General features: G+C 53.1%; 1 protein-coding gene across 7 annotated transcripts in view; it reads right to left on the bottom strand.

Moving 5' to 3' along the window:
- The window catches only part of Sh3bp2 (SH3 domain binding protein 2), a 39,426-nt gene that overhangs the window by 1,519 nt on the left and 13,091 nt on the right, over positions 1-24,816 (bottom strand). For 4 of the 7 annotated variants that reach the window (XM_017800279.2, XM_029567685.1, XM_008841853.3 and 1 more), the window contains 10 exons: positions 8,708-8,847; positions 7,532-7,634; positions 5,972-6,089; positions 5,542-5,612; positions 4,509-4,597; positions 4,116-4,184; positions 1,882-2,536; positions 799-907; positions 499-554; positions 130-211 (listed from right to left, as the gene is read on the bottom strand). In XM_017800279.2, the coding sequence (XP_017655768.1) occupies positions 130-211; positions 499-554; positions 799-907; positions 1,882-2,536; positions 4,116-4,184; positions 4,509-4,597; positions 5,542-5,612; positions 5,972-6,089; positions 7,532-7,634; positions 8,708-8,843 (1,488 nt within the window). In that variant the 5' untranslated portion in view covers positions 8,844-8,847. Of the gene's footprint in view, positions 1-129; positions 212-498; positions 555-798; positions 908-1,881; positions 2,537-4,115; positions 4,185-4,508; positions 4,598-5,541; positions 5,613-5,971; positions 6,090-7,531; positions 7,635-8,707; positions 8,848-10,323; positions 10,528-18,356; positions 18,536-24,816 lie in introns of those variants that run through there. The other 3 variants (XM_008841852.3, XM_017800278.1, XR_003850911.1) reach the window with 3 other exon arrangements.

The raw sequence follows: 24,816 nt of genomic DNA, 5'->3' as shown, positions 1-24,816 counted from the left end.
ATGTCATTTAGTCCTGAGAACAGAGGGAGGGTGCTGCTGGGCAAGGAACCCCCAAGGACAGAATTCAGTTGAGGTGCCAAGCAAGGACAGAAGGTCCCAGTTGGTACAGCTGTCCTAATAGCACCCTACCTTCCCCGACTTGGTGGAGGAGTTCCGGATGCAGTACAGCCCATCCTGGGGCTCTCCACGGGAGCTTGTGGCTTTAAACAACCTAAAACAAAATAGCCATATGATGGGTGAATCTCCCTAAACAGCCTCATGGATATCTTCTAAACCCCACTTCATGGCTTGTCTCTGACTACTCACTTCTCTGGGTCTCTGGTTGTAAGAGCAAAGTATGAAGCCAGACTTATGGGAATAGAAAAGAGCTATCAGGTTTCCTGCTGTCCTCAAAGCCACATGCGTAAGCCTGGGATTGCCCAACATCAAAGTAAGGGGGATGGAGAAACAGGGGACCTTGAACTGTGTCCCAGCAAGAGAGAAGAGCTTTGCACTAACCTTTCCACTTCACAGGATTCTGTGGTGTTGACAAACACTGAGTTGGGCAGTGGCACCTGAAAGAGGCCAACAGTGGTTACTGTCAAAGTGTGAGTGACCTCTCCACATACCACCACTCCCCCAGCTGGCTGCCACCTGTACCAGACTACAGGGCTTTGCACAGTGTCCCACCTCCCTTGAAGCCCCAGAGGTATGAGGCTCCTTTCTCAGGATGGCTAATAAGGAGACCCTAGCCTACAGCTCTCCCATGCCTGCCCGCTTGCTGGTTAGGTGGGATCTGGGCTTGCTGCTTGGTCTTGCCTTCTCATAGTCCTCATCTGAGTCCTCCCCACCAGTGTCTGCCTGTGAGGGTTGCCGGGCCTTTTCACAGGAGAAGTTCCTGAAACTCTGTCCATCGGGGGGTGATCGCCTGGAGAGCAAGAAGGAAAGCAAGACCACATTACCTTCAGACATGGATGGTCATCCTCTCTTCCCCTCCACACTTGGCCCTTGTAGAACTTGCCCAGCTTAGCATCAGAATCCTGCTGTCAGCCTGCTCTGGCTCTCATGGCTATAACTCTCCAGGATGGCAGAGCTCTGAGACCCATGCTCACTGCCCCAGAGAGGCAGGAATTGTCTGAGAGCTGGAAGCCCAACTAGGAAATTATGCCAGCCATCGATTGGAACAGGGGTGCTAGGCTCTTGAGCTGAAGTGTTGTCATATAGTGGACACATGCATTGGACACTGCTGGGGCCCAAGCTCTACTATTGACTGGCTTTGGGACCCTGGCCAAGTCACAGACTTCTCAAAGCCATAGGCGAATAGACAATGGGAAGAAGCTAAACAATGCAAAGTGACCCCAAGGGACACCTGTGGTGACAACCCTGCCCGCCCCACAGGCAAGAGGTGGTTCTCTTCAGCCCAATCTCCAGGGCTTTGGGGGGAAATTAAAGGAGGCCATACATGGCTGAAAACATGAGGCCATGGAACTGGAGAGATCGCTCAACAGTTAAGAGCACTGGTTGCTCTTGCAGAGGACCTTGGTTCCCAGCACCCAGATGGTAGCTAATAACTGTCCCTAACTCCAGTTCCAGAGGAATCCAATGCCTTCTTCTGGCTGCCACAGGAATTGCATGTGCAATTACATCCATAAAGGCAAAACAGTCATACACATAAAATAAAAATAAACAACACCCATGAGGCCATGTCGGGATGGGCAAGACCGGCTATCACCTAGACTCCTCAGGGCAGGAGAGACTGCTCCCACTAGGCAGGCTGGGGTGAGGAAATCCTCCCACCCTGTATCTGATGCTTCCTCTCAGAATGTAAGGCTAGAGAACAGACTGGGTCCAGGAGGAGTCTCAGTGGCTGGGAGGCAGGGACATTGCCACAGCTAGACTCACTGGAGGTGGGGGAGTGGAGTCTTCTCTGGCCTGGACAGTACTGTGGGCCGAACTGTAGCCTCAGGCACAGGCATCTTCAGCACAGGAGGCCTGGGGGCCACAGAGGGCACAAAGAGTCCAGGCTTAGCTGCCTCCCTTGAAGGAGCTTCTTCAGCTATCTTCAGGAACTTGGGCTTGTTGACAGGCACAGGTGGGGGCTCAGATGTGGGCAGCCCTCGAGGGGACAGGTGGAAGGACTTGAGCTTATCACAGTTCCTAGAGGTGGCAATAGCCGTGGTAGTGGAGCCAGAGATGGAGCTGGTCCCATGCCCAGGGGTCCAGGGCTCAGGGCTGGGGCTGGCACTGTCTCGGAAGCAAGGGGGTTTCCGGAGGCTGGGCACAGTAGGTGCGTTGCCCAGTGGAGGGTCACTCATCCTCCGAGAGGGAACAGGTACCCTGAGGCAAGGCTCCCCCCGCCTCAGGCCCAGTGGGTCCTTCTTAGTGTCCTCAGGAGCCGGGCTAGCATCTTGAAGACCTCGCTTAGGGGGTGGGGGTGGCAGCAAGGGGCTTGGGCCCTTGGAGGTGAAGGAGTGGGCACGGGGCAAGTCAGAGAAAGTTGGCTTCCTGGGTGTGGGAACAGGGGGCGGTGGGTAGGCCGGTGGGTGGGTCAGGGCATCTGCAGAGTGAAAGAGTTGAAAGTTAGTGCCACATACTAGAGGTTGGACCACTATCACCCTCTGCTAGCCACAGGCAGCAAGAATGGACCCGGTGTGTAAACCTCTCACAGCCCCACCCTTGGCCTGTCAGCAGATTAGCTATGTAACTTTCATGACCCTACCTTTAGTCTGCCTAATGCTGACTATCCAGCCTCCATGAAGCCTTCCCTAGGCCCAAACCACCAGTGCCACCTCCTCCCCATTTATCCCCCTGAAGACAGTCCACACAAGCTTCCTATCACCTAGATGTCACAGGAGAAGCCATCAGACTCCCAGAGCTAGAAGTAGAGTGACAATCCCCAGGCCTCCACCTGAGCAAGGGTAAGGGTGAATTCTGAACAGAGGAATTGGGAGGAAGGTAAAGGCCTGTGCTTATGATAAGCTAAAGGTGACATAGACATCCAGTCCAAGTGCCATATGGACCATCAGGAGTGCAGGTCCAGGATCAGAGAAAATCATGGGAAACAAGTGACCCTGACAGGAAGCAGAGGGGATGAAAAGCAAGAAGGGCCAGAATGCCAGGCAACTGGAGGCATGAGACATAAGGCAGGCCATTGAGGAGTAGAGGCAGCTGTCAGCTAGATGCACCAGAGTTGCTGAGCACCATACTAGGGAACAGAGAGGCCACTGGGACCCTGGACAGAGGTTCTAAGGGGAGGGTGGTGGAGAAGATCTGATTGGAGTGGAGGTCCAGAGGGTGGGAGAGAGAGAGGTCAGGACTGGGGCTGCAGGGGCCACCCACGTTCTCAGCTGTAACTCAGGGACTGAGACTCTCATTCTTTGAAGTGGGGTGGTCACGTGACACCTAAGACAGGACATCAAAGGCAATGGTCTGGTAGCTGAGGAACTGCTGCAGCTGACCCAGAGGAAGGGAACAACGGCACCAGTGCCTGTGACTGAGGGGAAGCAGGGCGAGAGGAGGACATGGGGTCGGCAGTGGTGGCGTCACTGGAGGATGGAAGGTCACCCTCAAGACTAATGAAAAGACAAGGCATGAGTGGTCAGAGATGGGGAAGCAAGGAGTGTTCAAGGAGTAGAGGGTGAAGGACAGAGGACAGGACAGAGGCCCGCCCTTCCTACCCATCCCTGCCCTTTCCTGCCACTCACACCTACGACTGTACCAGCCCATCTGCTCTACCAACTGTGTGCTTCAGGCAGTGGGGTATGCATTGGGGTCACAGCCAACAGCCTAGCCTATAGCTGTGCGCCACAGAGAATTAACAGCCACAGGGAATGGATCAGGCCCAAAAAAACCCATCTCTCAATGTCCCTCCTTCTTCACGTTCAGTCCCTAGAGCCACCCTGGCTCCACCTGTCCCCTGACCTCCATCCATATGAGGTTAGCCTGGGAAACAGGAGCAGGTGACCAGAGCCAGTCCTGAACCTCAGAATAACTGGATCCAAAGAAACTGAGGTCACCCCAGAGCAGGACCCCAAGCCATACCTCCCCACCCAGCCTAGAAGAGGCTCTGTTCCTGGTCCCAGTCCGTCCCCCTCCCTACCCACCAAAAAACCCTCAGGACCAGCCACCCCACCTACCCTCAGGCTTCATGGGCCCCGGGGAGTCAGGCTCCAAGTACGAGTCATCCTCATCTTCGTGTTCATAGTCTACATGTAGTGAATGGAAGATGAGACCCAATGTGGCCCAGGCCCAGCTGCATGCAGCACAGGGTGACATGGCCCACTATGTTTGGCACTACTCTACTCACAGGAAGAAGGCATCCAGAAGGTGTGTGGGTGAGGATGAGGAGGCAGAATTTGAAACCTAAACCCAGGCTACTAGAGGCCAGACCCAGGGGGAGCCACATCATGCTGCCAGAGGAGAGGGCAGGAAGCCAAGCTAAACATGCATTCCTCTCCTCCCAGGCAGTCCAAGCGGGATTACTGTCAGCAGCCAGGTAGATGGGTGACAGGTGCAGAGACAGGTCTTACCTTCATTGTCTGTGGGGTATGGAGATAGACTGATGTCTACAGGCCGTTCAACTGCACCATAGAAGCTGTCCGTGTCTGAGCTACAGTCGCTGAAACCCAGAGCAGGGGGCAGGGGACAAGTAATGAGAACCAGACTAGGTGGTCCCTTGCACTCACATGTAGGGACATGTGTACACACGGGAACATTCCCAGTAAAAACCACAGAGGTGTGCGTGCACATGGAGCCACACACACACAATGTATATAGACTCAAGGACACAAAGCTCATAGACAGAGAGACACATGGACATGCACATACATGCAGTTTAAAGTCAGATATAGGGACTAGAGGATGTGGGGACCTCTGTGGGTTCCACCTCCTTGCCCTGCTGTGAGCCTTGCAACCCTGACTGGCCAAATACCTTAGGGCTGGGCCCATGTGTTTACCTCCTGCCCAAGGAGGCTCAGTCAACTCTGAGCTGAGCTGCTCTGGACACCAGACTGGATTGAAAGTCAAGAGTTTTGGAGTCAGCCCAGGACCTCAGCACAGCTCTGGGAGTGCCCAGCCCTCTCTGGATCTGTTTCTTTGACTATGAAAGGATTTATGGTCCCCTAGAGAGCCCCTGCTGCTTGCTGGGCCACCTCACAGGTGAGGATGCTGAGACCAGAAGTGACTCAGCTGTTTCCCTGGGAGATTCAAGCTGCTTCTACCTGAAGAGACAAAGTGTGCGTCAGGAAGTTGGGAACCCAAAGCTCTGAGATGTGGTAAATCCTTCCCAGTAGCGGAGGGGAAAAGCTTGAAGGAGCCCCAAATAGGAGTTACAAAAAAGTACAACAGAGTAAGACACAGTGAGAGAGAGCTGTGGAAGACAGACAGGAACAGCGAGACAGGCACATGCACACATGTCCATGTTTATGTAAGCAGTATGTGCTCCTGCACACATGCAGCCCCTCCAGAGAAACCCTCAGGATGGTAATTATAGGGCAAGCCCTGAGGGACTCCAAGCCAAGGAGCCTAGGGACTGGCCACTACCCATCACGTCCCTTGGCATACCTGGTGTCCAGGGGCAGCTCCTTCTTCTCATGGAAGTGACCAATCTCCCTGCGTAGTAAGGCCATCCAGCTCTGTGGATTAGTCATAACCATAGTGGGCACAGTGCAACCCAGAACAGGGTCCCACTTCACCCTCCTCCCATCACTACCTGGCTGCTGTGCAGTGGCCACCAAGGTCAGGGAAAAGGAGCCTGGCTGGGTCCAGCCCAGGCTTATGGCTCAGATATGAACTGGCCCTCCTAGGGCTGTAGCTGCCCCTCAGCCCACACAGGGCTCCACCCCGCTGGTGCATTCTCACAGTATGTACAGGTACCAGGTGATCCAAATCCACCTGGTTGTCCATGACCCAGCCATGTATGTCTCCTTAGAGCCTGCACAGGACAATGTCAGCCTTCTGCCTAGCTACTGAGGGCCTGTGATCTGCTGATCACCTTGCGCTCATCCTCAGAGGAGGCAGAGAAGAACCACGTGCGATGTTTCTTGCTGATATGAATGATCTTGAAGGGGAAGACATTGTTGGATGTTGTCTCCTCAGCCGCCCGCATCACTCTGAGGGCACAGTGCCAAAAATCACCAGTTAATCCACACTCAGGGAATAGGCTCATCAGCTCTACCCCTAAATTGGTTTCAGCACCCAGCATCATGCCCTGGGGAACATGGGCAGATCTGGACAGCTCCTAATTGATCATGCTCTGGGTAGAATGCCTGAATGCTTCAAAAAGACAGCAGAGGGTGGGCATAGGGAGAGAGCAGGCAGGAAGGACCAGGTCCTTAAGGGCTTTCCAGAGGAGTGGTGTGCAGCGTTCGAAGACAAGGTTCCATCATTCCCACTGCCCCATCAATGTCATTTCATACAGACACCACTCTGCACCTCTGTCCCATGTGGTCCCTGGCCTGCCTCTATGCTCTCTGGTCTGCTCCCCAAGCCAGGATGCAGGGCTTGCTCAGATCTCAGTCTACCTGGAGGAGCCCTGCTGGCTGGGCCCCTGGGCATGGTGCCTACGTGGCCCATCATAGGTCTGGCCAGAGCCTGTCAGGCCCAGCTGCCCAGATGGATTGGACAATCCTTGGGACACAGATATATCTTCCAGGGGGCTGAGTTCATGTCTTAGCTGGCCATCAGTTTGAGGACAGAAAATGACTCTCTAGGTAGAGAGCTTTAGTTGGCCAGTGCCTACAGGCAGCCCACAGGGACCATCAAGGCCCCTTCCTGCCTCAGCCAGTGCCTAGGGCTGTACTAGGGACCTGGCCTGGCTACTCTGGCAAGGCTGGCCCAGGGTAGAATCAGGGACCCAAAGCAATTCTAAGCTCTTGAATCCTAGTCCTGACTCTAAAACCAGTGACCCTGGGTTCCTCCTGAAATAGGGAAGAGGGGCCTGGACTATTATGGAGTGGTGAAAGTCTCAGACTGATCCCTACAGGGCATAGGGCTAGGGTGCTTCATGCCCCCCACAAGGCAACAAGGTGGACCCAGGATGGCCCACAGACCAGCATGTGAGTTAGTTTAGAGTATACCTCCCATTAGCCTCAAAAGCAAGCTCATGATTGCTGGCTGGCTGGAGCTCAATCCATGGTGAAAATGAAGCAGGGGACCAAACCCCAGCCTGCAAAGAACCTAGAGCCAAAGAATCCAAGCAGAGCCCAAGCTTAGGATGACTTGGGCTGGGTGGGCTGTGATGAATGAAGGCAGGAGCAGAGGACAAAGAATACATAAAATACTACTCAATAGGAACTCTGTAGAGCAGGCTGTCCAGGCCCTTGGGAACTGCCCCTGAAGCCCCAGGAAGCCCCTAGTAAGGCTCACCCCACACACATCCTCCTGTCCCAGCTCTCAGCAAAGGTAAAGGTGGGCAGAATGAGGTGAGGGCTGGGATGCAGACGAAGGCCATCTCAAAAGAGATGGGGTTTTGCTCGGTAGGAACAAGGGCTGGGCTCTGAGGTGTAGGCTGGGAATGGGCTCACATGGATCAGCAGGCAGGGCAGGTACTCACCGGTTATAGCCGCTCAATGAGAAGGCACCTTGCGGGGAGGCAGATGTGCTGCTTTTGAAGTAGTAGATGCAGCGCTTGTGGATGACCACAAAGCGTAGGGGCCCTGGGGACAGCACAGCACAGGGAGGTAAGCCACACAGAACCACCAGTCAGCCCCATTCTAGGGCCCTCCCCAGAGGCCCTTGGCAACTTGGGGCCAGGCCTGCCTTTGAGACTCCAGAAGGGTAGAGCAAGAAGCTAGGCCAGCCTGCTGCCCCTCCTAGGGTTCGCTGTGGGGCCAAATGCAGACAAATTGATTGGCTTACTGGCTAGCCTCAGGGCATCACCCCAGGGAAGGCCTGGCTACCTACAGAAAAGGGATCGATTTGGACCTTGAGGGACCATAAAGAAGGGAGAAGCCAGGGCCAGAGACCCATGGGGGACACCATGGCCTTGTCGGGTGCTGTAGGACCTTTCAGAACAAGGAAAGTAGATCTGGCTGATGAAAGCCACAGGGGTAGAGCTGTCCTCAACTGGACAGTTGCAATGAGACTGTCCCAAGCTGTACAGCCTATGCACAGAGAAGCCCCTCCTTAGACCTGGGGGAAGGTTAGTTATGCCCTCTTTAGAGGCTGCCTGTGCAAACACAGTATAATCAATGAGTACATCGGAACCCAACAGTCTAGCCTATGGCATCTCAGCCAGGCAGCACAGGGCCGGGACATTCCTGGCAGAGAGCACTGCAGGGGCAAAAGCACAGAGTGTCCATGGCTGAGGAGCACGTTAGGCAAAGCTCTGCTCTTTGGTTTCAGTGTCTTGAATCTTGCTCAACTGGCTCCTGACTTGATACATGGGTTGATTCTGTGCCACATGACCAATCAACTCACTGACACTCACAAGGAAAGGGAAGCAGTAAAGGGCCAGACCTACCAGACCACCCTGAGGCCCTCCAGCCTTGGCTGAAGGCTAAATGGCCAGCCAGTCAGCACGGTATACCAAATGTCCATTATCTCCTATCTCTTTGCCTAACTGTGTCACCTGGACCCTGTGATAGAGTCTAGGCTAGGGAAACTGGCACCAGGTCCACCAGGAGTGCCAGCCACCAGAGACTGCAGGGAAACCCCAGAGGACCCAGCAGAGCAGTGGGGAAGTAGGACCACGTCCTCCCTTTACAGTCTCTATGGTCCAGTGACTCACATTTAAGCAGCTGCAGTTGGGTGCCGCCCTTCTTGTGCAGGTAGCCAGCCTTGGCCACACCCCCAGGCATGGTCAGCAAATTTTGGGCACCGATGGCCTTCATGGGGACAGGCCAGTGCATTTCCTCAGCCGCCATGAAGCTGAAATCAAAGCAAAATGCACACTCAGCAAAGGGTCAGGACAGGTCAGCAGCTTGGCATGGGGACTGGGGGAGCAGTGCCAAGATCCAGGAGGTTAGTGTGGAGGACCAAGGCAGGGAAGGGTGAGAAAACCCCTTTCTAAAGACCCCAGGCATCTGGGTGAGTCCCTGGATGGACAGCACTGTATGGTCCACTTGTCAGTTCCTGGTCCTCTCAGACTCACACCTGACCCCCAGCATGCTGAGCACTGTCCACTGGAGCTCTGGACCCATGAATCCATTGGGCTCATCACCCCATAAAGACTGGGACAGTGATGAATGAACTCAGAAAAGCCTAGCCTGGGTAAGTCAGCAGGCCATCGCCACCCTCAGGTTCCAACACTATGTGAACTCACAAGGGGCCTGCCCCAGGTAGGCCAGGGAGAGCTACCTAAAGCAGGTGGCACTGGAGTCACAACCTGACAGCAGCTGCAGCGCTGGGGCAGACCCTGGGCACCTTCTCCACCAGCTCTGACCCTCAGTGGAGAAGTAAGGATGTCCACCCCTAACTCAACAACTGTTCATCCCTTTCTTGAAGCCTTGGGACTACAGAAAGCCAAGAACCTCCACTTCCCAAATCCAATGTCCTGGGCTTCCACCTGGCTTGGCTTTCTGGAAGGTCCCCTGCCTCAGTTGTTAGAGCTTTAAAATGGGAGGAGAGAGTGGATGCAGCACACCCTTGTCACCAGTGCCATGAGGGTATTGGGACCAAGAGGCCCCTTTCCTATGAGGCCCTTCAGTGGCAAGGTCAGAGGGCTGCCAGTCCACAGTGGACAAGCCAGGGTCCAGTCCAGAGGGGCAGGCTGCTGGGGCTCCTGCCACTACCTTGTCAACCACCAAACACACACACAGAAAATCACTCTCCCACTAAGGTGGCCCAAGCCGGTCATCCCAGCATGTGTTGGGCTTGACGCAGGGGACTCCAAAGCTCCAGAAAAAAATCAAAAAGAGGAAATCCATCACAGTTTTGGCAACTAGCACACTCACCCCATCGAAAGCGAGTTAGGGAATTGTTTTCAGACTGCCTGAAGCCGGCCTTTGCAGGCGTCTGTTGGCTAGCTCCCCGCGCCCCCACCTGCTCCACGGCACCCAAAGCCAGAGGGGCAGGGGCAAGGTTGGAGAGGTTTGGAACAATGGCGCAGCCACACCCCCTGCATCGGACTACAGGAATAGGGCGGTCAGGCCCCGGTACCGGGGTGCAAGGAGGGGGCACCCCGACCCACACCACCCAGAGAGAGGGGCTCGGAGCCCCCGACCCGCTCGCCGCCGCTGGCCCACGCCCGCCTTTGTTCGGGTGGATGCCCGCCCTGCGCCTGGGACTCCCGGGACTTGCGGGCCCAGGTCGTGGTGCAGAGGCGGGGTCTGCGGACTCCGGGTCTGAGGTCCATCCGGGGCTCGAAGCCAGGGCCCGGGTCCCGGGTCCCCGATCGATACTCACGGCATCCACGCGGCGGGGACGGCCGGCTTCCGGGGGACAGCCAGCGCCCGCCTCCCCTGTGCGCAGCGGCACTGCCCGGGCCCGCCCGCGGCTGCCTCGTCCCCCGGGTTCGGCTCCCGCCAGCCCCAGCTCCGCGGCCGGGACCCCGCGCCCGCCATGCCCGCCGCACCCCAGGCCCCGCCGGCCGCCGGCTCCTCCCCTCGCGGGCGGGGCGGGGAAGGGCCCCGGACCAGGTGGAAATCAGCCCGCCCCCGCACCGCGCGTCACCCTACAGGCCCCACCCCCTCCGGGCCTCAGTTTCCCCACTGACTCCACTGAAAGTGGTGGGCTCCCGAGACAGGAAACTAGCGCCCAGACATCCCAGAATCAGGAGCCACCCATGCAAACGAGTAGGGACCATTTCACACCCCAACACCCGAGGATCCCAGAGGTCGGGCCTTACTGATGCAGTGCCCTTGGGCACTCTGTAAAACGGCGCTGCCCCTCCTCTGCTGGCAACCCGGATGATACCATCTCACTCCATGGGTCTCCCTCCAGAATTCCCACCTGCTTGGACTGTGTGGACACACCTCTCCCAGGAGTCTCCCTGGGTGGCCAAGGTTGGGGAAGGCATGTGCTGGCCTACTAGGTATCCTGTCTCTCCATCTCCCACCAGCTGTACAGGCTGCCGCCTGTGACAGAGGGCAAGACACTGGCCCTTCAGTGGCATCTCTAATAGTTCGGCCTCAGGCCCATCTAACTGTCCACATGAGGCACTCCTTCCTGGTTTCTAAGCAACCACTCTGGCCAACCCTCCAGGCCCCTTCCACTGCACCCAGCCTCAGAGCATACACATTAGCCTTGGAGACCCCGCAGCCTCCTTCCACCAAGGCCCTGGCTGCCTTTACCCTTGCCACCGTACCCAGAATAGACTGCCTCCTTCCAGCCACCTTGCTGATCTTCCTGTCTATCCACTGCCTCTGGAAAGCCAGCACCTCTTCCCTTCTCAAGTGTCCCCTCTGCCTGCACCAAGTTCCCTCCATCACCCTCCAGCCAACACACCATTCCCATCACTTGTCTATTCTATGGACACAGCCCTGCCTTTTGTGTGTGTGTGTGAGGAAGTTGAAACGGGGTCTCACTCTGTAGCCCAGGCTGTCCTCAACTTGTGAGCCTCCTGCCCCGTATTACTATGGTACACCACCACACCCGGCAACACTCAAGCCCCTCCTGATTCAGCCCTACCCACAACCCTGACCTTTCTCATGTGCGGTCCTCTGCCCTCCCCCTTCTGTACTGGTGTGTGCAGACCCCAGTAACCCAAACCCATAAGCACTCATCCTAGTCCTTGCTGTTTGCACTGCTTCAGTGGCAACTAAATGAACTTAACCACTAAGCAATGGGTTACACAAACACGGACCCAGCAAACTTTTCCAGAAAGCAGAATATTCAGAATAATATTCAGAAAATTATTCAGTCAGCATCACCCTGATACCCATACCAGACAAAGCCATCACAGGACATAAAAACCACTGAATAATACTTTTCTAACGTTTTTGTTTTGTTTGGGGTTGGGTTTTTAAAAATATTTTATTATTATTTTTTAATGTGTATGCGTGTACTGCCTGCATGTAAATAAGTGCACCTGTGTCGTGCAATGCCCTCAGAGGATAGAAGAGGCTGTCTGATACCCTGGAACTGGAGTTAGGACAGTTGTTAGCTGCCATGTGGGTGCTGGGATTCAAACTCAGGTCTTCTGCAAGAACAACCAGTGTTCTTAACCGCTGAACCATTTCTCCAGCCTCAGCAGTTAACAACTGTCCGTAACTCCAGTTCCAGGGGATCCGACAGCTTCTTCTGTTCTCTGCGGGCATTGCATGACACGGGGGCACTTACCTACATGCAAGCAATACCCGCATACACATAAAATAAAAATAATAAGTAAAATATATTTAAAAACCTTTTTATTTGATTTTATACATATGAGTGCGTTGCCTGCATGTGTGTAAATACACCTGTGCTGTGCAATGCCCATGGAGGACAGAAGAGGGTGTCAGATCCCCTCGAACTGGATTTACAGACGGTTGTTAGCTGCCATGTAGGTGCTGTGATTTGAACCCAGGTCTTCTGCAAGAACAGCCAGTGGTCTTAGCTGCTGAGCTATCTCTCCAGCCCCTTGTTTGGGATTGTTTGTGGCAGGATCTCATGTAAATCAAGTTGGCCTCCAACTAACTGTGTAGCCAAGGATGACCTTGAACTTCTGATCTTCTTGCCTCTTGGATGACAGGCATGCATCTCCATGGCTGGTGCATGCAGTTCTGAGGACTGAACCTAGGGCTTTGTGCATGCTAAGCAAGCACTCTACCAACTGAGCTGCACCCCCAGCCCAAAATACCCTTTTGGGTATAGGCATAAACATTCTCAACAAGATGCTAGCAAACTGAATCCAAAACCAGGTAAAAAGATTTTACAACTAACTTGATTAAGTGGGATTTATCCCAGCAATTCAAGGTTGGTTTAATATTCAAATTCAATTAATATAATACACCATATCAATGAAGAACAAAAGCCACATGATCAATTAATAGACGCAGAAAAAGCATTTGATGAACTCCAACAGTCCCTTCAGAAGAACAACACTCGACAAACTGGAACAGAAGGGAACTTCCTAAATCTGATAAAGAGCATCTAAGAAGGGGGCTGGAGAGGTGGCTCAGAGCTTAAGAGCACTGGCTGCTCTTGCACAGGTCCAGGGTTCAATTCCCAATACCCACATGGCGGCGAATGACTGTCCATAACTTCAGTTCCAGGAGAATCCAACACCCTCTTCTGACCTCTGCAGGCATTGCACAACAGCATCGCACTTACATTCAGGCAATACACTCATACACATAAAATTAAAAGTAAATAATTTTTTTTAAAAAAAGAGCATCTAAGCTGTGTGTGGTGGCGCACGCCTTTAATCCCAGCACTCGGGAGGCAGAGGCAGGCAGATCTCTGTGAGTTCAAGGCCAGCCTGGTCTACATAGTGAGTTCCAGGACAGCTGGGGCTACAGGGAGACCCTGTCTCAAAAAGACAAAAAAAAAAAAGAGCATCTAAGAAAAACCTAGTTAACATACTTGGAGGTGAAAGGCTGAATGTTGTCCCTCTAAGGACAGGAGTAAGGGCAAGAATGTCTGCTCTTACTGCTGCTTTTCAGCATCACACTGGAAGTTGTGGCTAAGGGAACTAGAAAATCAAGAGAAATTTCCAGATTGGAAAGAATAAAGTAACATTATTCAGAGTAGATGACTTTTTTTTTTTTTTTTGGTCTTTTTGAGACAGTCTCCCTGTAGCCCCAGCTGTCCTGGAACTCACTATGTAGACCAGGCTGGCCTTGAGCTCACAGAGATCCGCCTGCCTCTGCCTCCCAGTGCTGGGATTAAAGGCGTGCGCCACCATGCCTGGCAAGATGACTTTTATGTAGCAAAAATTGCAAGGAATGCACTAAGAAATTATTAGGACCCATAAACGAGCTTTACAATGTGGCAAGATGTGAGGTGAACGTATAAAACTCAACTGCGTTTTGATACATGTTCTAGTAACAGCCAGTTCCTGAATCTAAAGAGTTCAAGTATTCCCTCTTCCAAGCAGTCTCCCATACCCACTAGATGGTCCTATGTCCCCCTATGTCCCCAATGGGGGGCTAGCAGCACAGCCTTCTCTCCACCTGACTCTGGCCATAGTAACTTATTGTCCCGCCATCCTTAGCTTTTAGCTTTCAGGCTCAGCACAGAGTGAACACCCAGGGTGCCCCCAGAGAGGATAGAATGTTGCTCCTAGGCTGGAGAGATGGCTCAGTGGTTAAGACCATGTACTGCTCTTACAGAAGATCTAAGTTTGGTTCCCAGCACCCATATCTAGCAGCTCACATCCACTGTAACTGCAGCTCTGGGGGGATAGGACACCTCTGACCTCCACAGACACTTGTACTTATAAACACACACACACACACACACACACACACACACACACACCTCTGACCTCCATAGGCACCTACACTTACAAACACACACACACACCCACACACACACCTCTCACCCACATACCCACCCACACACACACACACACACACACACCTCTGACCTCCATAGGCACCTGCACTTACAAACACACACACACACCCACACACACACCTCTGACCTCCATAGGCACCTGCACTTACAAACACACACACACACACATACACACACACACACCTCTGACCTCCATAGGCACCTGCACTTACAAACACATACACACACACACTCACATATACACCTCTGACCTCCATAGGCACCTGCACTTACAAACACACACACACACACATACACACACACACGCCTCTGACCTCCATAGGCACCTGCACTTACAAACACACACATACACACACACACTCACACACCTCTGACCTCCATAGGCACCTGCACTTACAAACACATACACACACACACTCACATATACACCTCTGACCTCCATAGGCACCTGCACTTACAAACACATACACACACACACTCACATATACACCTCTGACCTCCATAGGCACCTGCACTTACAAACACATACACACACACACTCACATATACACCTCTGACCTCCATAGGCACCTGCACTTACAAACACACACACACAAATAAAAATAAATACTATTTTAAAAAGGAATGCTGCTCCTGGTAGGTGATTGAATGGAGATTGTTGAAGAAAGCTGAAACAGAGCCCTGCCCTGGCATATCACACCCTGCCCGAGCTGTAGGGAGACCCGGCATGTATGTCTGGAACTGCTGCGGGGAGACACAGCCTCTCTCCTTTTGGCTGTGCCTCGGCTAGGGTGTGCGTACAAGAGTAGGGCAGGCTACGGTCCTCCCTCGTTTCAGCCTTGTAGCCAGTAGAGACAGGCCTGGCTACCATGGGCAGAATGAAGGCTCCTAGGTGGCTCTGACTGACCTTGGCAAGGAGGGGAGTCACGACAACTAAGTGATGTTCCACCTTCACCTCTCCTGGGAATGTCCTGGCTTCAGAGATAGAACTGACACCACAGCCCCTCTCCAGAGGATATACCCTGCCTAACACCATATGCATAGGCCGGGTGGCCCCTGCTCAGGAGCCCAGTGCCAGACTAGGCACTTGAGGGTGAAGTTGATAGCTGTGATAACCACAAAGCTCTGCAGGAACCTTTAGCCCAGTTTGTAGGCTCCAGCTCCACCTGTGCCCTGGAAAGCTGAAGGGAGACCAGGAAACTCCTGGCTGGCCTGGCCTTCCTGGCTGGCCCCCATAGTGCCCATGGCGCCACCCCAACCCCAGAAACATAATGGCTAAATTCCATTCATTCATTCTGGGGGACTCCCACAGACCTTTGAATAGCTGACAGTGAGAGGGTACACTCAGTCCCTTTCTCTGTAGAGACAACACCCTAATAGGCTGAGCCACTGTGGGAGCGAGCTTTGAGGGAAAGGATAGAGAGGAGAATGCAAACCGCACTCCGTTTTCATCGTCCAGAGTCCCCTCCTCCTTCAGTGTAAAGAGGGCATGGAAGAGGCCACTTCTCAACTCCTCTGATACCCTAGCAGCAGATCCCTTCCCCGGGCAGGAGGCTGAGGCCCCTAGCAAGATGGCAGCAGGGTCAGGACTCACTCACCAGGCTTGCTGGGCTTCGTGGGTCCACTTCCCTGCAGCTGAAGGCTTCCCCTTACACCAGGCCTTTGGACATGCAAGGGTCAGTATCAGTGGTGGTGACTGGATTCTATGAGGCCTTCTAGAAGGTACATGATCGTTGTGTGGGTGCACACATGTGGATGTGGATTTGAGCCTGTATGTTTGTGTATGTGCTTCTATGTGCACTAAGGAGGCAGGACACCTGCCACACACTCTTCAGCTCAGCTCTCTGTTCCTGAGCACATCCTCCCACCTTCTCTCACAGTTGATCTTGATTTAGGGGACCCTGCAGCCAGAGGATGCTGTAGTAGGTGCGAGATCAAACAAGTAAAACTACCCTGAGCCACAGAGACAGCCCCAGTGAATTCTGTGAGATGCAAGCTCTGTGGCTGGTACTTGCTTTGGGGCCCTGTGAACCTGTGGGGTGAGCAGTCATCACTTACATGGGCCCATACACAGCTATGGTTCTGCACACCTGGTTAACACCACAGGTATTGCACTTACACAGGACATACATATGTGCACACTGGTACATGTGCATATGTGCATGCATGGGGAGCCTATGCATGTCAGCCGGGTGTGGGCCCTGAAGGCTGGGCTCTCACACCTGCAGATCTGACCCTGGCTGTGGTGAAGGAGCTGACGCCTCTGATGACCACAACATCAGGGACTTTACTGTTAACTGTGACCTAGCTGGGCTAGGTTGTGGAGCTGTAAGGTGAGGCATGGCTGGAGGCCCCAGCCCAATGGGAAAGGAAGCCAGGTACTCCTAGGGCACTTGTGCACACACATGCTCTCATACGTGTACACATAATCTCATCCTCTCATACTACATGTGCACGATTGCATGCACATGTATATGCACATGTACCCATTCACATGCACTCATAGAACACACATTCATTCATGTGCTTAAGTATATACTTATACATCTCATACATACATGAGCTTCCTCACACATCTATGCTAATACATTCATACCATACATAAATCAAAGACATGATCACACTTATACTCATGGTCATATGTATGCAAGCACTCTTTACACACACACACACACACACACACACACACACACACACACACATGTCTATGAAGGCCATGAATGTTCCCCAGAGACTGGCCCCAGCAAAACCCAGTGCCAGGTTCTAATTGATAGCTCATCAGTCCTCACCAAGTGCTGATGAACTCAGTGTTTAATGTTCCACTTTACAGACTAGGACACTGAGGCTCAGAGTGGCTCAGGACTTGCATTGGGTACTCCCCATGGGCCAGGCTGTGTGCTCCTCAGGAACCATCCTACATCCTCACCCTATAACCTGACATTCTAATCAGTCACATCACCAATAAAGATACTGAGGGTCAAAGAAACCAATAACTCATCCAAAGTCATGGCATTTAGTAAACACCCAGAAAGTGGGGGAGCACCCACTGCACTCCTCCCGGCCCAGCCCCCACCACAGCGTGGTACACAGCCCCTGGGCGGCCCACATCACACTACTTCCTATGCTCTTCTCTTAGTTTCCCTTTCCTCCTTCCTGTTCCCAGAATCATTCTCTGTCAGAGAATCAAAACCAAAATTCTAGAAAGACCCAGTGACCAACCTCACCAGAGAGTCATGGCCATAGGGACTGTGGCATAGACAGCTTCACAAGAACAGCTCAGACCACTTGTTTCTTGAGGCCTTGGGGCTATCTGCTTTGTGCTGGGTCCCAGAGCACAGCACTCCCATACAGCCAGCAGGAACCTCATATAGCTTGCTCTATCCACTTAACCATGAGCACACACACACACACACACACACTCTCTCTCTCTCTCTCTCTCTCTCTCTCTCTCTCTCTCTCTCTCTCTCTCATATGCAACGTGTGTATACACACAGGAGCTAACACCAAGACCACCCCAGGAAGGGATTACAGTGGGAAGGGGCTTACAGAACTGACCCCCATGTAGCAGGCTGGCCTCTGCTTCTCCACAGTTGCTGGTGGACAGTACATGACAGAGTCTTAGGAGGGTTATATTAGCTAGTTCCCTCTCAGGACTCCCTCTTGGGCCATCTAACACTGAGTACTTTCCTTTTTTTTTTTTTTTTTTTTTTTTTTTGGCTTTTTGAGACAGGATTTCCCTGTAGCCCCAACTGTCCTGGAACTCACTATATAGACCAGGCTGGTCTGCCTCCCGAGTGCTGGGATTAAAGGCGTGAGCCACCACACCCAGCTAACACTGAGCACTTTCAAGCTGACAAGGCCACTCTCATCAGAGCCTGTTGCTTCTCATAAGCCCATATTCCAGCCCTAATAAGGGCTGTGGTTTCCCTCTCCTGAGTCCTGTAAGTGTCTAAGCCAGTGCTGCCTCCTAAGCCCCTAAACCTAGCTGTTCTACTCACCTGATGGCACTGACCCAACACATGGCTCTGCTCCTCCCTGATGACCTGTTGGGGACAGGTGTCCAAGATTCCAGTAAGGCCATACAGCTTAGGGGCTGTAGGGAGGGACTACAGCCTGCATCTCCCCAAGTATGTGAGCCCCAAGACTCCTGGCTGTTCTCAGCACTGGCCAGCCAGCACCGCAGCTCAGCGGGCTGTCTCTGGGCCCTAGGGCTGACAGGGCTTCCTCCCTGTCTAGGACTTCCTGTTGCTGGGCAACGCCAAGGAGAAGGCACTTCCTGATTTCCATATAGCAAGGTCCTGAAAGCCACCAGGAGCCCATGCCTGCACTCCACCAGTCTGCTGGGTTTGGGCCCCAACTCACCACTGTTTCTGCTCCCCACCATGGTCAGAGACTGCTGCTCATTCAGCTCAAAGGCCAGCTATGTTCCTAGGGAGGGAGTTCCCTGCCACTGCCCCATGGTCACCTCATGCTAGCTGACCACCAAGCCCCTCACAGGCCAGCAGAAACTAGTTCTGAGGGGCTGGAGAGTTGGCTCAGCGGTTAAGAGCACTGACTGCTCTTGCAGAGGACCCGGGTTTGATTCCCAGCACCCACATGGTAGCTTATAAACCATCCTTAACTCCAGTTCCAGGGGAATCCGAAGCCCTCTTCTGACTTCCACAGCATTGCACAACACAGGTGCACTCACATACATGCAGGCAATACACTCATACACATTAAAAAAAAAACCATAAAAATAAAATATTTAAAAAAAAAGAAATTAGTTCTGATACCTCCCACTGGGAACTCACCCCACCCCACCAGGATCCCTCTCCCCAGGCACACACTGAGGGCTGTGCCTCTTGCACTAGGTACCTGTGGCTTTCAAGGCAGCCATTTCTACACCATTTGACACCTAGGAACTGAGGGACTAGAAGAGAGCTTGGCCTAGACATTTATCAATCTTTTTCCTACAAGGACTCGGTGTCCTCCCCCCAGGCTAACTCAGCTAACATCTGGCTTGCTAGAAAGTGCTTCACAGCCTGTGTCAGGAGAGATGGCTCAGTAGTTAAAACACCAACTACTCTTGCAGAGGACCCAGGTTTGGTTCCCAGCACCCACATGGCAGCTAACAGCTGTCCATTATACTAGTTCCAGGAGATCCAACACCCTCTTCTGACCTCCATGGGCACTGCACAACATGGGTGCATTTACATACATGCAGGCAATACACTCATACACATAAAATAATAAATAAAATATTTAAAAAAGAAAGTACTGCCGGGAGTGGTGGCACACACATTTAATCCCAGCTTGTGAGTTCAAGGCCTGGTCTACATATACATAGTGAGTTCCTGGCCAGCTGGGGCTACAGGGAGGGAGACCCTGTCTCAAAAAGACCAAAAAAAAAAAAGAAGAAGAAGGAGGAGGAGGAGGAAGAGGAGGAGGAGGAGGAGTAGAAGGAAGGAAGGAAGGAAGGAAGGAAGGAAGGAAGGAAGAGAGAGAGAAATACTTCACAGTCTCAGTGACCAAGTACATTCTTATTGCTCCTGGACCCCTGCCCTGGGGTGAGCCCCTCCCAGACACCTCTGCCCCCATATGCCCAACTTCCTTATCTGCCCTAGCCCCCAACCAGGAAGTGAAGAAGGAGCTTCATCTCAAGTCACTGGGTACTAAGCCTTTACCTCAGCTTTTCTTCCCCTGAACCCCAATCCACAAGGACAGAAAGAGGTGGTTAGAGAACGGGGCTTTCTGGAGCCCAGGGACCACATTTATGGCAAGATTGAGTTCACAGACTGCAGGGTCCCTGGGAGTTTCAGAATCTTCACTCAGCCCATGATGGTTCACCCGGGCATTGTCCTCCCCAACTCCATAAGTAGACCTCTGCCTATGGCTCTATCTCCAACGGGCCTGGACACTAGTCCCCATAACTTATGCAGGTACCTAACCATCCACAGGCCTGGGTGTCGGCCACTTGAAAAGGGCAGCTTGCAGGTAAAAGTGCTACTATCTTCCCCACTTTGTGTACAGCCCCAGCCCTACTGCTAAAACCTCCCAGCCACCAAGAGGGCCAGTTGGGCTAGAGACCACTGCTCTCTCCTAGAGGGTGATAAGCTCCAGCTTTACATTGAGCCCTTCTTAGGGCAGGCACAGCTTCCTAGCTTCCCCCAGCCTGGGCCACAGCTCAGTGCTCTGAGGTGGTCAAGGGTAGTCCCTGCCTGCTGCAGAAAGCTGGCCACAACAGGCAGACAGATGGTGGGGGATTGGGGGATGTGGGTAGTGAGGGCCTCTTCTCATTCTTCTTCCCCTCTGTGGCAGGGTTGAGCTAAAAGAGCAGGTGAGGAGCCCCCGACACAGTCGTGAGCACAGACCCACAGAGCAGTTCCTAAGGGGCACAGGGACATCCAGAGGCTGTCGGCTCCAGAGGACATGTCAGGCTCAGGGAGGCCTCCTGAAGGAGGGGCCCAGGTCTGATGGAGAAAGAACTTTGCCAGAATGCAAGTAGGCTAGAAGTCTCAGGCAGGAACATCACTGGGGAGCTTCACGGGCAAACTCAGAGGATCCCACAGGCAGTGAGGCAGTCAGGACCTGGAAAGGCCAGGGATGGAGATTCCTGAATCCCACTAGGAAATGAACCAGGAGCTGGCCAGCTCTCTGCAGAAATGTGCTACCCCTTACCAGACAAATGGAAGGATGGACGAGGCCTGAGGCAGAGGCATGTACTAGACCTGCACCCTGTCCTTGCCCCACCAAGTAAGGACTCCTACACTCCGAAATGCAGTAGAGACAGAAGTAAGCAGTGGGTTGCACCCACCCTGACCCCAGACCCAGGTCTCCAATTTCAAGTCCTGTCCTGTAAGTCTATAGGGGAAACACAGCTCATATGACAGAGTCTCCAAGGGAGGCATACCTGTGTTGGAGCCTCCCCTAGTGCCAGCCTCTAGTGAGATGGATGAGGAGTCGGCATGACCTCAGCAGGCCCCTTGGATCTGGGCCTCAGTTTCTCCAAGCAATGTCTCATCTCCTCAGGCAGTAAACAACACTGCCATTCATCTTCTTGAAAACAGAAGACATTCAAGACTCCCCATAATGGCCATTCTATGACCTTCATTCACCTTGTGAGGTAACATGGAGATGTGACCCCATATCAGTACCCATGTAAGGAGATGTATGTGATCAGGATGAAGCTATCTTACCAGCACTGGGAAGCCTTGACTCTTACTCTATCCTCCCGCCCTGGGCTGGTGCCTCATACTCCCAAGCTTGGGGACTCCCAACCAGGCCAGACACGGGGCACTCACCAAAGAAGGCAGCAAGGCTGAGTCCAGCCTTAATCCTAATAAAGAGGAGGACGAGCTTTCACTCAGGGTCCTGGCATGCCTCAGCCTGCTCAGGAGTGAGGCAAATGCCAAACATAGTGGTGGCATCTGCAGTGGCCCACAAGTGCAGGCCCTACCCTAGCACCTCATGCCTCATAGCCCAAGAGGCTGGTCCTGTCAACATCTGCACCCAACTCATGAGGACACTGAGGTTTGACAGAAAGGCACAAACTTGGCCCACAACTAGAAATCAGTAGTATCGGATTGGAACCCACCTCCCAGCACCCAAGGCTCTTGTGCCTAGTCTGGTATCTGCTGGTTGCCTGAAAGCAGAGCTCAGGCACAGAGCGTGCCAAAGGCAAGTGGAACATCTTCTAGGCTCAGGAAGGGTACTGAACCCAGGGAAGGGTGGGGGCAACACCAATGGGGAACCTCAAGATAGCAAAGTAAGATGATTTGCATCAGCCCCTCCTATAGGCTTATTTACCACCACCACCACCACCACCACGCTGCTAGCCTGAGGCCTACCCATCAAACTCTCACCGACCTGGAGCCCTCCCTACCTCTAAGCTCTTTTCTGCTCTTTTCTGCTGAGAAGACTCCCAGGAAGATGGTCCTCAGTGGTAGAGTGGGTGACCTAGAGGGAAAGGTCCTCCCCAGGGTCATGAGGTACAATGGGGTAATCGGCAGTTCCCCAAAAGATACATCCATAGCCGAATCCCTCCAACACCAACACAAGCTGGTTAGAAAAGAGTCTTAGAAGTAATTTAAGGTTCCCATCCTGGATCAGCCATGAGGGCCCTAAATCCAATGGCAAGCATCCCTTAAAATGACACTGGAGCCAGGTGTGGTGGCACACACCTTTAATCTCAGCACTTGGGAGGCAGAGGCAGGCAGATCTCTGTGAGTTCAAGGCCAGCCTGGTCTATATAGTGAATTCCAGGACAGCTGGGGCTACAGGGAGACCCTGTCTCAAAAAGACCAAAAAAAAAAAAAAAATGACACTGGAGCACAGCATGGTGGTGTGTGCCCTTAATCCCAGCACTCAGGAGGCAGAGGCAGGCAGATCTCTGTGAGTTCAAGGCTAGCCTGGTCTACGTAGTGAGTTAGAGGTCAGCGAAAGGTACACAGTGAGACTCTGTCCAAAAAGGACAGCACCAGAGACCATGTAAAGTAAAAGACTCTGGATTGATGCTGCCTGACACCAGAAACCACGGCAAACAAGGAAGGTTCCTGTCCTCCAGCCTCAGGATGGAACACAAACACAGCCCTACTGTGATTTCCAGAACTGTGTGAGAAGGTTTTTGATGCTTCCAGCCCCCTGGAATATGGAATTCAATTAGGCTCACCCCAAGAAGTGAGCCCACATGGAGACTCATCCGAGTTCTTGACGGGATGCCCAGCAGCTTTCCACTTCGGTCTGATCTACTTCCTGGCATACCCCATCAGGGAGAGGATGGCTACGCAATGCTGCATCTAGCTAAAAGGGCTGCCCAGAGCTGGCCTCCCTGGATGCCATACACCCCTGGATGCCTCTCATGACTCTCGTGCATGGGGTCCCAGTCCAGCACACCCCATCTGGCCCACACCCACCAAAACTGCTAGTGTCTGCCTCACCCCTAGATCTGCCCCTCCTTGACTGAGAGGCTATTTCTACCACAGAGTGGAGGCCAAGCCAGCTCCCTGGCCAAGGGGATGTGCTAAGTCCATTGTTTACTGCCCTGGGGGCCTGGCCATTCCCAGTACCTATAATCTCTCCCTCACTTAGAAACTAAAAGCTCTTAGAGGACAGAACCACCTCGAACCTCGCCCCCTTCTCTGAAAGCACATCAGTGGCTCAGCCCAGCCCATCAATGTCACCGTGTGTCTCCAGAGCTCTTTGTGGGCCTCAGGCCCACTGACTCCCAGGGGCCCAAGAGATGGATGATAAACATCCGGGAGATGGATGATGAACATGGTGAGGGTTGGGTGGGGCTGTGGAGGAAAACAAGATGATCAATTCTCCAGGAAATTCAGGCTGGCATGGTGCCTGCCTCGAGCCCCTCTCTTGCCTCAAACCACAAGCCAGCAGAGGCGTTTCAGGATTCACACTTCAGTTCATCACAAACACTAACAGGTTTCCACCTTTTAATTACTTGAGAAAAAAAAAACCTTCTAGAGTGCTGACGTGCAGACTGGGTCCACCCCCGAGTTCCTGGCTCCTCGCCCACAGCGACAGCCTGCCACCTTTCACGTCCGTTCCCAGCCCAGCTCAGAGGAACCCACTGACTTCCACAGAAACTAGCCCGGGCATTCCAATGTCCTAGGTCCTGTACTAGACCCCGGGGGATGCTTCCTAAGACTGGACCTCAGTCCTGCCTGACCCTATGGGAGGGATGTTCCACCAAAGTGACCTTTGTGTACTGGGTTGCACAGTGGTTAGAGAGAAGGCTTCATTACAGAGAAGGCTTCATTGGGGACATCCCTCGCTCCATCCCTTCCCCCTAGATTCTTTGCTCACTCTGAGCCTCAGTTCCCTCATCTGAGAAATGGGGTCAGAAACTCCTGTGAGGACCATCCCATGAGGTGGTGGACAGGCTTACTCCAGGGCACTGGGGTTCCACTGGCAGCACCATTACCAGTCATATCTGAAACTGAGAAAGTGCCAAAGCAATATTCTGGAAGCATCCTTGATGAGTATCTGGCAATACTTTCTCACCATGCTCTCATAGGTCTGGCTGGTAGATGTTCCACCCCTCAGGTTGCCCTCGGCAGTGTCTGAACTGCATCCCCACAGTGTCAGAATCTGACCCAAACACACCAGGCTCTGTCCCATCTTCACCCAAAGGGAACGTTACCCTCACCACTTCCCAAGGCCTCCTTTCCAGACACTGTCCATCCTGTAGGAGCCCTCTCAGCTCCTCAGAGTCTGTCTCCTTTACCTTCCTTCCTCCAGCCTTGCTGCCTACTACTCTCCTCTAGCATCAGCTCTTGGGGGCAAAAACCTCTCTGAGTCCATCCCCTGCACATGCCCAGTATCTTGCTTAGCGCCCAGGATGATGCAGGAACCAGGTTCATCTCACAGACCTTATCCACACCCCAGTATCTGGCACCCCATGCCTATAGCACTCAGTTCCTGGTGCTCACTTGTCAGATGAAACCATCTCTCCTCAGGTAT

This window comes from Nannospalax galili, unplaced genomic scaffold (genome assembly GCF_000622305.1).
Source record: "Nannospalax galili isolate Female #2095 unplaced genomic scaffold, S.galili_v1.0 scaffold101, whole genome shotgun sequence".
In the NCBI taxonomy this organism is placed as follows: Eukaryota; Metazoa; Chordata; class Mammalia; order Rodentia; family Spalacidae; genus Nannospalax; species Nannospalax galili.
This window is presented reverse-complemented; position numbering and strand designations above follow the sequence as displayed.